At 42.4% G+C, this 13630-nt stretch overlaps 1 protein-coding gene across 1 annotated transcript in view; it reads left to right on the plus strand.

The window, feature by feature from the left end:
* The window catches only part of LOC114032700 (teneurin-4-like), a 14966-nt gene extending 1707 nt beyond the window's left edge, over positions 1-13259 (plus strand). Inside the window, exons 2-3 of the mRNA XM_027848082.1 lie at positions 12908-13177; positions 13249-13259. Of these exons, the coding sequence (XP_027703883.1) occupies positions 12908-13177; positions 13249-13259 (281 nt within the window). The remainder of the gene's footprint in view (positions 1-12907; positions 13178-13248) is intronic.
* The last annotated feature ends 371 nt before the right edge of the window (positions 13260-13630 follow it).

Here is a 13630-nt window from a genome sequence, read left to right on the forward strand (position 1 = left end):
CATTCTATGCTCCTGGGGCCCTTCCAGCTCTGACAGTCCATGCCCTAAGACCCCTTCCAGTGCTCACATTCTGTGCCCTAAAGCTTCTTCCAGCTCTGTCATTTCATACTCTGAAATCCCTGCCAAGTCTAATACCTGTATTTTAAGGTCCCTTCCAATTCTAAAGTTCTGTAATTCCTTAGAGATGAATCCAATTTGGACATAAGACTCTAGAATACTACCCGATCAAGGACAGTAGTATTGTATTCTAAACAGTTTCTTACCATTTGATTCCAGACTGTGTAAATAATGACTTGTTTCACCAGGGATGAGCAGGCATATTTCTTTGTACATCCATTCCCAGGTGAAGGTTTTCAGGGAACCATCCTCCCTCTCCAGCACAGTCCATTTGGTAACCAATGTCTCTCAGCTAGCCAGGGTCAGAGTTGTGACCCCTCCACCCATCCACCTACACACCACGAAGCTAGGAGATAGTGCAGGAATCCAAACCATGGCCTTGGCATCCTTAGCCACATGTTCTGACTTGTAGAGCTAATGGGCCAGGATGAAAAGGGAGCAGTTTCCTGGGAAAAGACATAAAGGGCCAAAGAGCAAACTGGCCACAAGAAACACTTCCAACTTGAAAAAATAAATTCCCTAAACAAACAAGTCAGCTCATATATCGGAAGAGCCTTAGCTGGGCCGCCAGAAACCAAAATGATTCGAGTCAGCATAGTAAAAAATAGACGCACATTAAAAAGTCTCCAATATTTATTTTCTTCCTCCTATCGACTCAGATTCCTCCAGCTTAAAAGGGTACGTGGGGCAGGCCGTGTGGAAATCGATGCCGCTTGGGTTTTTTTATGGCAGATAAATTTGATTTTCTGTTAACTGTAGCATTCATTTTTCATAATTTATAAGCTGTCTCTCCTGAGGAGGGTCGTGGTCAGCTGTGTGTTGACATGTGGGATAAGGGTAGCCAAAGCAGTTTGGCAGAGTGGGAAGATTGCTGTATCGGGTGTCAAGTGACTTCAGTTGCAGCCTGAGCTCTGATGGATGTCCCTAAGACTCAGTGGCCTCATCTGTAAAAGAGAAGGGATCGGACTGAATGATTTCTGAGGTCTGTTCAAGTCCTAATGTTTTTCTATCTAAGGGCCCTTCTGGTGCTTAACATTCTATGAATCTGTGATTATTTGTGATTGGTGGCAAGATTTGGGATTCAATGAGATGAGGAGTGGAGCAAATAGAAGAGAATGAGTCATTCTGGCTATTTTTGGCCCTTTCCTCAGAAGGAGAGATGTGAGTGTGTGTGCGTATACACATAGACTACATATTACATATACACATATATGTATATGTCTATATATATACACATATATGTATGTACATGTATGTGTATATACATACATATACATTAAAAGAAACAGCCAAATCCATAAGAACCAAACATGAAAGAAATCTTAACCTTGGTGGTCATTCTTACTTCTAAATGGTAGGTTAATAAGTGCATGGAAGACGGGGGTGGGGGAGACAGGGAATAAGCATTTATATAAAACCTATCTGCCAGGCACTGTTCAAAGCATTTTTTATAAATAACATCTACATTGATCTTCACAACAACCCTATGAGGTAGATGCTATTATTATCCCCATTTTATAGGTCTGGAAACAGGCAAACAGAGAAGCAACTTGCTCAGGGTCACACAACTAGTAACTCTCTGAAGCTTAGGCCCAGCGCTCCATATATTGTACCACCTAGTTGCATGGAATTGAGGGACTACTTCTGCTATGAATAAAATGGTTATGAGTAACTTGTTTATTCTGGAGTATAAATAAATGTACCCCAAATGACCAGTGTGGTCAGTTTACAATCCCAGCAAAGCTGACCGGCTCCTGGTTGATTGTGGGCAGTAAATGCATCTCAGAAAGAATGTGAACCAGGACCTGTGAGTAGTTCCAGTTGTAGAACCGCCCATGTGTTCTCCCTATGTCCTTTGTTTGAAAATTGTAAATCATAGATGTTCCCTGAAAATCAACCAATCACTCAACACATATTTATTAATAGCTTGCTAGCTGCTGACAAGTATAAAACAGTTCCTGCCCTCAAGGAGCTCCCATTCTATTAGCATATGCTGTGTCTCTCTACCTCAAATCTGGAAGCTAATTGGCATACCTAGCATTTGGGTTCCTGACATGGGGGAGATAAGAGCCAGCCATTGACAGAGAGGTCCCAGTTTTGACAGTCCTATAAAATGATGGGTTCCTGTATGGATCATAAAATCATAGTCTTAGGGCCAGAAGGGAGCTTTGAAGTCATTGGGTCCAATTCTTGCATTTTGCATATGTGGAAACTGAGGCCTAGCAAAGTTAAGATACTTGCCCAAGATCAGGTAGATTGATGGCAGTGCCAGAATTCAAACCCATAGCACATCAGTGGTACAGCCATAAGAACCTAGTGCTTCTGATTCTCAATACAGTACTCTTTCTATCGGGCCACATCAACATTCCCTGTTGAAAGGCAAAGGGGATGGTTTACATGGGTCTTCTTTCTACTGGCAGATACTCTCTCATCTTCTTCCTCATCAATTAATCAATTAATCAGCAGGCCTTTATTGAGAATATGCTTTGCACACGGCCTTATTTTTTATCTTCTGGGAGATGCAAATAAAACTACGGGATGGTTCCTGCCCTTAAGAAATGTAGTACTGCTGGAGAGAAAAGACAAGCGCAGTTGGGAAAAATACCTAATGGTGGAATTTGGAATTTGGAAATCACGTGGAATTTGACTGTGTCCTCTGACTCCAACTAAAGTGATCTTTCCACTTTTCTACCCCAGTCTTCTTCCTTGAATATCTCTCCTGACAGAAGCCCAGTCAGTTCCCAAAGATACAGAAACCTCGTAAATGACTGCCCTTCCTATATCATTTAGTATGGGTAAACCATAGGTGAGGAGAGATTGACAGGCCCAGCTAAACAGAAGACAAATGGAGCCCTGACCTCTAAATGAGAAGAAAGGAACAGTGAATAATAGGTGAAGTAAGACTCCTGTGAGTTAGGTCACCAAGAATGTGATGGAACGTGTATAGGTTAGGTCTGAAGCCAGAGGGAGAGAGGAAGGAAGGAAGGAAGGAAGGAAGGAAGGAAGGAAGGAAGGAAGGAAGGAAGGAAGGAAGGAAGGAAGGCAGGAAGGAAGGAAGGAAGGAAGGAAGGAATGAGGGAGAGGGAAGAAGGAAGGAAGGGAGGAAGGAAGGAAAAAAGGAGGAGAGAGGAAGGAAGGAAGGAAGGAATGAGGGAGGGAGAGAGGGAGGGAGGAAGGCAGGAAAGAAGGGAGGAAGGAAGGAAAAAGAAGGGAGAGAAGGAAGGAAAAAAGGAAGAGAGAGGAAAGAAGAAAGGAAGGAAGGAAGGAAGGAATGAGGGAGAGGAAAGAAGGAAGGAAGGGAGGAAGGAAGGAAAAAAGGAAGAGAGAGGAAGGAAGGAAGGAAATAAGGAAGAAAAGGAGGGAGAGAAACAAGGGAGGAAGGAAGAAGGGAGGGAAGGAAGTAAGGAAAAAAGGAAAGGAGGAGCATTTATTAAGCTCATACTGTGTGCCTGCACTAAGCCCTTTACAAATATTACCTCATTTAACCAGTGGCTCAGTGGTTCCTACACATTAAGTGCTTAATAAATTTTTTGTGGTACTGTTATAAAATCATCAATCAGGGGCAGCTAGGTGGCCCAGTAGATAAAGCTCCAGCCTTGGAGTCAGGACGACCTTAGTTCAAATCCGGCCTCAGACCAAACACTTGACACTTACTAACTGTGTGACCCTGGGCAAGTCACTTAACACCAATTGCCTTAAAATAAAATAAAATAAAATAAAATAAAATAGAATCATCAATCATAGGCTCATATGCTAAAGCTGGAAGGTACCATAAAGGTAATCAAGTCCAAGCTCTTCATCTTTAGTTGAGAAAGCTGAGGCCCAGAGAACATAAGTGACTAGTCCAAAGTCCCACAGATAAAAAATGACAAAACTTTGATTTGAACCCAGAATCTTTGATTCCTGATCCAGCAGTCCTTCCACTATATCATCTAGCCTCCCAATTCTATTTGCTAGGCCTCTGATTAAGGGCAGCTATGTGACGCCATAGTGCACAGAGTGCTGGACCTAGAGTCAGGAGGACTCATCTTCCTGAGTTCAGATCTGGCCTGACATTTGCTAGCTGTGTGACCCTAGGCAAGTCACTTAATCTTGTTTGCCTCAGTTTCCTCATCTGTAAAATGAGCTGGAGAAGGAAATGGCAAACCACTCTAATATCTTTGCCAAGAAAACTTCAAATGGGGTCACAATGAGTAGGACACAACTGAACAACAACAAGGAGATTCCTAATTAGTGCAAATCATAATCCCCTGAAATGCATCCAAAGTGTATTGCACTCTTCCAAGGCATAGTTATGTCGCACATGGTAATTGATTCCAGCCCAATGGAGACATGCGGTGCAAATTTGAGTAATGAGGCTTCTTCAGGAGATTTATTGTTTGCACTAACCAGGGCCAGCTAGCCTAGAGTGTTGTTTGAGTTCACCTGAAAAGGAAAGAAGGCCTAGAAAATCAGACCAAATGAGCTGCTTCCTCAGAAAAAGCTTAAACTAGCTGGAATTAGGAATGGGATAGAATCAGGGTAGAACTGAGACAGAGAATGGAGGCTTTTCATTGAACTAGGTAGAGGATGAACAGGGCGGAAAAGGGGCCCCACTAGGAATGCCGGACAAAGGATTCTGGGCTGCGTCAGGAATGAATGCGCCCTCTCCCGACCAGAGACATTCAGGCACAGGTTGGGTGACCGGTCGCTCTTGTAGAGACAACATTGAGGGTGTTCATGTCACGAGGGAAAGGAAGAGGAAATATTCACTCTGCACCACGTGCCAGACACTGTGCACTAAGCGCTTTATACGGATTATTTCATTTGATCCTCACAAAAACCCTGGGAAGTAGGTGCTATTATCCCCATTTTACCCTTGGGGAAACTGAGGCAGGCAGAGGTTAAGTGCTTAGTGTCACATAGCTAGGAAGGGTCTGTGCTGGATATGGGTATCGAATACGTATTTGAACTCAGATCTTTCTGACCAGGCCCAGCAGTAGCTGCGTCTAGGCAAGGTTTGGCCAACATAACTTCTGAGGTTCTCCTGACATTAGGCTTCTGTGAGTCAATGGGATATGTGGGCAGTGATAGAAGGGATAAGACAAGTTGACTTTTTTTTATCTTTTTAGCCAGAAAAATAAGGAAAGAAGAGAATTTATATTCCCCAGCCTCTTAAATTAAAAAGTAGTGGGGTGAATTCAGACTATTCTAAACAGCTATGGGCAGGCCACCTACAGGGTCCCAGACTTGTTAGAAGAAGATCTAAGTTCAAATCTTGGCTTTTCTACTTACTCATCATGTGACTGGAGACAAACTTCCTAACCTTGATAAAGCTTAGTTTATTCAGCTATAAAATAGGAATATTTATCCTTTCTATATCACAAAATTACTGAAGGAATTAAACATGATTTCATATAAATATATATATATATAATAATGAAGCATAATAAAAATATAAATTGCTGTTATTATTATAGTATTACTGTTAATAAAAATGATATAATATAGAAGGTAGCTGAGTCTAGCAGATAGAGCACTGGGTTTGGAGTCAGGAAGAGCTGGGTTTGACTTCCCCCTCACTCACCTTCTAGCAGTACTGACCTTGGACACAAATTAGTTAATCTCCCTGGGCCTCAGGTTCTTTATCTGTAAAATGAAGGGGAGGAAGTATGGGATGATATTCCCCTGCCACATTATTTGAGAAACATTTATCCTTGAAATAATATATGTAAAACATTTTATAAATCCTGAAGCAGTATAGAAATATAAGACATTATTATCACAGCATGTCCAAGTTGGAAGAAATCTCAGAGGCCAGCTAGTTCCACCCACCACTCCCTGAGCAGGATTCCATTCAACAGCATCATTGATAAATGTTCATTCAACTTCCATTTAAAGAATTTTAGCGATGGTGGAGCTCACTCCCTCCTTAGGCAGCACGTTATGCTATTGTACATAAAGTTCTTCTTATTGTTATTATTATTATGTTATTTGGGATTATAACATGAAAAACAGCACCTATTTCTAGAGCATTTTAGACATTGTGTTATTGTTCAGTCATTTTTAGTCATGTCCAACTCTTTGTGACCCCATTTGGGATTTTCTTGGCCAAGATTACAGAGTGGTTTGCCATTTCCTTCTTCAGCTCATTTACAGGTGAGAAAACTGAGACAACCAGAATTAAGTGGCTTGCCCAGGGTCACATAGCTAGTAAGTATCTGAGGTCACATTTGAACTCAGGTCTTCCTGACTCCAGGCCTGGTACTCTGTCCAGTGCACCGCCTCACTGCCCTTTAGAGATTCTAGAAGGCATGTTATCAGCATTGGCCCTAAAAGAAGTAAGTAATCGAGGTGATGGTGTTCTCATTTTATAGATGGAAGTACTGAAGCTCAGGTATGTGTTTGCCCAAGGTCAAGCAGCTAGTTAGCATCAGAGTTCTAAGACTTATACCCCGAGTTTCTTGGCTCCAAATCCAGAATCCATATACCACTTTTCTTGAAAGGCATAACACATGTAGTAGTCTCAATGCCAGGTTGTGAGGAGAAGGTAGCAAACAGCCCTGGATTCAGAGTCAGAGGACCTGAGATTGAATCTAGACCGTGCCACACAGTTCCTATGTGGCTTTGGGCAGTTCACTTGCCATCTCTGAGCCATGGCATCCTCATCTATTGGCCTGGATACTATCTAAAGTCTCTTCTCCCATTAAATCCTATGAAACTTCACTATTAGAGAACTAGGAAGTGCCATGCTGCAACTCATATGAGCAAGCTTGCCTCTCCACATGGGCAGAGGCCTTCCTGGCTAGACCTCGCCTGCAGCAGTCTGCAGCATACGGTAGCCTGAAGATGGCGGAGCTTGGTGCCAGCTGATGGCTCCAGGGCCGGCAAAGTCATTCATGGCTTGCCAACGTCTATGTAGCTTTGAATGCCTAGGAAACCAGCGTGAAATTCATACACACTCTCAAAAGAAATAACCAAGCCACGTGAGAACAGAGCCTGTTAATCTCTTGGCCTGGACCCATAACCAAACCCTGTGCCTGACATGCAGGGTTCTGTCATTTGGATCCCTTCTGGTTCCCACCACCCCATCCTGGTCTGATCAAGTAACTCACACGTCTACAGTTCTTTAAGGTTCACAGAATGCTTCCGTCCTGACAATTCTTGAGGTAATTAGTACAGGGGATTATTGTCCTCATTATGCGGATAAGGAAAATTAAGCTCACCTTTATGAAACTCAGTTTTCTCATCTGTAAGAAAGGGCTGTTGATGTTCGAACTCTCCCTTTGGTACCCTTGTTAGGGGCAAAGTAGATCAGAAACTTTCAGATGCTGCATGAACATGAGTCATTATTGTTATGTTTGCCTGGGGACACACAGACAAGCAAGTGTAGTTAATCCTGGACAAGGCACTTGACTGCAGAATCTCATTTTCTAGAAAATAGAGCTAATAGCATCTGCCTCTCAGAGTTCTTCTGTGTGGATCAGATGAGTCGTATATAAAGTGAAAAAATGAGAAAACTAAGAAAGACAGAGATTAAGTGTCTTGCCCAGGGTCATGAATCTAGTGAATATCTGAAGCTGGATTTGAATGCCACTCTTCTTGACTCCAAGTCCAGCGTGCATTCACTAGGACAATTAGCTGCCTTACAGGGTAAGTATTAGAAGGAGTCACATATGGAAGACGTATGGGATTGGTTCAGCTCAGTCCCAGAAGGCAGAGCTAGGAGCAGTGGTCAGAAATTTCAGACAGGCAATTATAGGCTTTTTCTGTGGAAAAACTTCCTATTAATCAGAGCTCTCTAAAGATGCAATGGGCTCCTCGGGAGGTACTGGGTTCCCCTTCACTTGAGGTCCTCAAGCAATGACAGGTTGACCACTTCTCAGGTACACTGTAGATCAGTGGTGTCACCTTAAATAGGAACAGGGCCACTAAACCATACTTAAGGATCCTTTGGGCCATGTGCTGACTTAGAAAACTACATATTAACATTATCTATGTTCTAGTGTATTTTTATTTATTTTGTTAAATATTTTCCAATTGCATTTTAATCTTGTTTGGTCTACATTTGGGAGTGTGTTTAGCACTTGCGTTGTAGAGAATATCCTTTTTCAGATCCAGTTTAGGGTAGGTGGTGCCTGAGATCCCCATCAGCTCCCAAATTCTGGGATGATAAAGAAGTTGTTGTTCAATCATTTTCAGTTGTGTCTGACTCTTTGTGACCCCATTTGGTGTTTTGGCAAATATACTGGAGTGGTTTGCCATTTCCTTCCAGCTCATTTTACAGATGAGGAAACTGAGGCAAACAGGGTTAAGTGACTTGCTCAGGGTCACACAGTTAGTAAGTGTCTTAGGCCAGATTTGAACTCATGAAGAGTGGTCTGGAACTCTATTCACTGTACCACCTAGTGCCCTGATATAAAAGTAGCATGATAAAATAGAGTGAGCATTGGATTCAAAGTCAGCGCACCTGGGTTTGGATACAGGATCTGCCTTTTAATGTCTTTGAGCAAAACACTTGACATTCTGGGCTTGTTACCTTGTCTATACAGTGTGAGGGACTAGATGATGCCTAAGGATCCTTTTGCACTCTAAATCCTGTGATTCTTGGGGAGGGGGAGGGGAGAAGGCATGCAAAATGCAGTGAGAAACTAGGGAGAGGAAGATGCCTTTGACCTGGGAGTTGATGGAGGAGGAGCAGGGAAGCCTTCATGAAGAAGGTGGCACCTGAGGGTAGACCTTTGAAAGAAAGGAAAATATTTACATTACCTGTGTTCTATTGTATTTTTATTTCTTTTGTTAAATATTTTCCAATTATATTTTAATTTTGTTTGGTCTATACTTGGGAATATGTTTAATATTTGTTGTGGTTTTAGAGGATAGCCTTTTCTAAGTTGAGATAGAGGAAAAGGGAGTCCATGCCAGGCTGAGAGTTGGTATGAATAAAGACAAGAGAGATCAGAGAGGGCAGGAGAAGATTGGGGGAAAATAAAAGTGTTCTGGTTGGATAGACGAGAGAATACATGAAGGGTATTTATGTTATTTTCATAATAAGGCATCAGAAAATCCAATTGGAACCAAATTGTAGAGGACCCCAGAGAACAGAACTAGAAACCATAGATGGAAATTACAGGAAAACAGATTTCAGCTTAATATGATGGAAAACTATCTAAGAATAATAGCTGTCTCAGAGTCGAGTGGATGCCTCAGGAGGTAGTGGGCTTCCCATCACTGCAGTTATTCAAGTGTAGAGGCTAGAAGATGACTTATTAGGGATGTTGTAGAGGGGGTTCACATTCAGAGACAGGTTCAACCAGATGTCTCCAACTCGGAGATCTGATCCCATGATATCCTTGAATACTTGTCTAGTCGATCACTCAGCAAACATCTAAACATCTAATCCATGCCAGGTGCTGTTAGGCTCTGGAGATGGACATCGGATGAAGCGTTCTCTGTCTTCATAGAGCTGACATTCTATCAGCTAGGTGGCCCAGTGGCTAGAGTCCTGCTGCACTTGGAGTCAGGAAGACTCGAGTTCAAATGTGGCCTTGGATACTTAGTAGCTGTGCTATCCTGGCCAAGTCACTTCACTTTTGATTGCCTCATTTTTCTTAACTGTAAAATGGAGAAAATAACAGCCCTACCTCCCAGGGTTGTTAGAATCAAATGAGATAATATTGGTAAAGCACTTCATTCGGTTTCCTAATTTGCAAAGTGGGGATGATAATACCTGTAATATTTCTTACACAGATTGACAGAAAGTTTACAGGGTGGTATGAGGCATGTAAAGAGTTTTACAAACCTCAAAGCATTGAACACATCAGTTATAATTATTCTCTAAGCAATGCGGAGCATCTGAAATTTTTAGAGTTGTAGTAGCCTGGCACATAGTAGGTGCTTAATAATTACTATTTTCTTTCCTTCCAGCAGGGAAACACGTATATATGTATGTGTGTATGTACATGCATATGTATGTACTTACATGCATGTGCATTGTGTGTGTATGTATATGTACGGGTATGTGTATATGTATATAAGCATATATAGGTTATATGAATGCATGTATGCATGCATGTATATGTATCCATACATACATGGGTATGTGTGTATATCCACACCCATACTCATTCCTATATGTGTTATTTCCCTGATGGAAGGAAGGAAACAAGTATTGAATACATGCATGCATGTATTATATATGCATGTATATATATATATGTGCATGTACACATCTATAACACACATATATACATATTATGTATATACACATTTATAAATACAAAATTATGTACAAAATCATCATGAGGCACTTGTGCCTGTAAGGATCAGAAAGGCGTTATGTAGAAGGGGGCACAAGCTAAGCTTTGAAGAAAGCTCAGCTTTCTTATTCCAAGAGGCCAAGGTAGGGAGAGATGGTATTCCTGGTATAAAGGGTAGATATGCGAAGGTGTGGAGGTGAAAGATGAAGTGACATGCTTGAGGGGTACCAGGGGTCCATAGAGTGTGTGAAGGAGAATGATGTGTAATAAACTCGGAGAGGCAAGTTGAAGCCAGATAGGGAGGGACATTAAATGTTAGACAGAAGGATTTGAAGTTAATCCCAGAATCAATGGTCATTGGAGTTTCTAGAGCCTGAAGTGGCTTGGTCAGACCTGTGCTTTAGCAGTATCGCTTTGGCAGCTGCTTGGAGGCTGGATTAGAGAAATGGACGAGTGGAGGGGAAATGGAAGCAAGGAGAAGCTTGCTAGGCAGGAAGCTCTTGCACTAGTCCAGGTGAGACCTGAGACCCACACTAGGGTAGTGGCCGCAGGAGTGGAGAAAGAAGGAAGAAGGAGAAAAATGATATGGAGGTAAATTTGATAAGACTTAATTAAAGGATTTTTACACAAAAGTATCATGATGTGATGGCTAGAGGTTGGGCTTGGAGTCAAGAAGACTTGAGTTTGAATCATACCTTTAACATCTGCTAGCTATATAACTGGGCAGCTAGGTGGCACAGTGGATAGAGTGCCACGCCTGGAATGAGGAGGATCTGAATTCAAATTTGACCTCAGATACTTACTAGCTGTGTGACCCTGGACAAGTCACTTAACCCTGTCTGCCTCAGTTTCCTCATCTGTAAAATGAGCTAGAGAAGGAAATGGCAAACCACTCCAGTATCTTTGCCAAGAAAACTCCAAATGAAGTCATGAAGATCTGGGCACCACTGAACAACAACAAAGCTGTATAACCCTTGGCCAGTCACCTGACCTTGCTGGGATCCAGTTTCCTAATTTGAAAAGTGGGGATGATAATACCCGTAATATTTCCTACACAAAGTGACGGCAAGGTCTACAGAGTGATGTGAGGCATGTAAAGAGCTTTACAAACCTCAAAGCTTTGAACACATCAGTTATAATTATTCCCCAGGCAATGGGGAGCATCTGAAGTTTTTAGAGTTGTGGTGGCTGTTGAGAGGAGTCTGTGGAAAGCTTGGATAGGCGATAAGTTAATCAACAAGCTTTTACTATGTGCCAAGCACCGTGCTAAATTCCAGGGATGCAAAGAAAGGTAAAAATAGTCTCTGCTCTCAAAGGGCTCATAGACTAATGGGGAAAAAAACCAACACACAAATCCCCACGTGCATACAAGTTATATACAGGAAAAAAGGGGAGTGCTCTCAGAGGGAAGGCACGAGCAGAGGAAGGGAACTCTTGAAGAAAGTGGAATTTGAGCTGATTCTTCAAGGAGGCATGGATGAAGAGTGAGGAAATTCCAGGCATGGGGGACAGACAGGGACAAGAGAGAGATGGGGAGCAAGAGTGTTTGAGGAACAGCAAGGAGGCCTGCGTCATTGCATCACAGAGAACATGGAGAGAAGTAAAGGGTAACAAGATGGGAAAGGCAGGAAGGGCCTGGCTCTTAAGGACTCTAAATGTCAACAAGAGGATTGAATATTTGATCCCAGAGGTAACAGGCTGGGCACTGTATTCAGAGCTCAGTGTCAGAAGATGTGGGCTCTGGTACTAGCTCTAACTCCACCAGTTGTGTGACCTTGGGAAAATCACTTCATCTCTCTTTGGGTCTCTGTTTTCTCATCTATGTTGTTGTTGTTCAATCATTTTTCAGTTGTGTCCGACTCTTTGTGACTCCTTTTAGGGTTTTCTTGGCAGAGATACTGGAGTGGTTTGCTATTTCCTTCTCTAGCTCATTTTACAGATGAGGAAACTGAGGCAGACAGGGTTAAGTGACTTGTCCAGGGTCACACAGCTAGTGAGTGAGGCTGGATTTGAACTCAGGAGGATTAGTCTTCTTTACTCCAGGCCCAGCTCTCTAACCACTGCGCTACCTAGCTATTCTTTCCAAATAGAAACTCTCCCTTATAACAAAAAAGTATAGACTTACAAAACAAATTAACACATTTCCCGTGTCTGAAAATGTATATGCCGTATGTGTATTATATATGTTTTATATATATATACATATGTATATACATATATATTATAATACTATACTATGTTGTTTTTGTGGTTGTTATTCAGTTGTTTTAATATGTCTGACTCTTCATGACCCCATTTGGGGTTTGACCTCAGGAAGGTGAGTCTTCCTGACTCCAGGCCCAGCACTCTATCCACTGCACCACTTAGCTGCCCTCATCTATAAAATGGACTTAATTTTACATGCACTACACATGTGTGAGGATTGTCATGAGGACTGAACTGTGAATCTTTCTGGAGTGGTAACCAGTAGAACCACACTGACTTAATTAGGGAGTAAGCCAGAGACTCTTCCTTGGCTATCAACTCTCATGCATCATTTTATTTTCTTCTAGGTGCCAACTTCTCTCTTCGAGAGCTTGGGCTGGGAGAGGTGACCCCACCCCATGGAACTCTGTACAGGACAGACATTGGCCTGCCCCACTGTGGCTACTCCATGGGGGCTGGCTCAGACGCTGATGCTGAGGCTGAGGCCGTCTTGTCCCCCGAGCATCCGGTAAGACTGTGGGGCCGGAGCACCAGGTCTGGAAGGAGCTCCTGCCTGTCGAGCCGGGCCAACTCCAACCTCACCCTCACTGACACTGAGCACGAGAACACGGAGACTGGTGAGTGGCCCATGAGTGATGGATGGCCTAAGCTTCAGATTTTTCCCCTGCTTTTTAATCTTTAATTACAGTATCCATGTAACACTCCATCATTTTCTGCTCTGGTGAGGAGGGTGAAAAATTGTTTCTTTCTTAGCTGTCCGAAGTCATGGTCGTGCAAAACATTTGTCAATGAGCTACCCAAAGTGGAGACAGCCCCTTGTTAATGACAGAACAGACAGGTGGTAGATAGTTACTTTGTTATAGTATTGTTCCTGATGTAGACCTCCCCTGAATATGTCACACCCCTAATAGGAGATCTCTTTGAAAATGAAAAAAAATGCATGCACACACATATATATAGTGAAGAGACAAAAACACAAAATGAGCATATTAAAATATATTTACTTAGAAAGTTGGACTATTGGATGGCTGGGGTTTGGGTATGATGGGAAGCTGTCCTGACTAGGACTA

The sequence above is a fragment of the Vombatus ursinus genome, unplaced genomic scaffold (assembly GCF_900497805.2).
Source record: "Vombatus ursinus unplaced genomic scaffold, bare-nosed wombat genome assembly UNPS02005659.1, whole genome shotgun sequence".
NCBI classification, from domain to species: Eukaryota; Metazoa; Chordata; class Mammalia; order Diprotodontia; family Vombatidae; genus Vombatus; species Vombatus ursinus.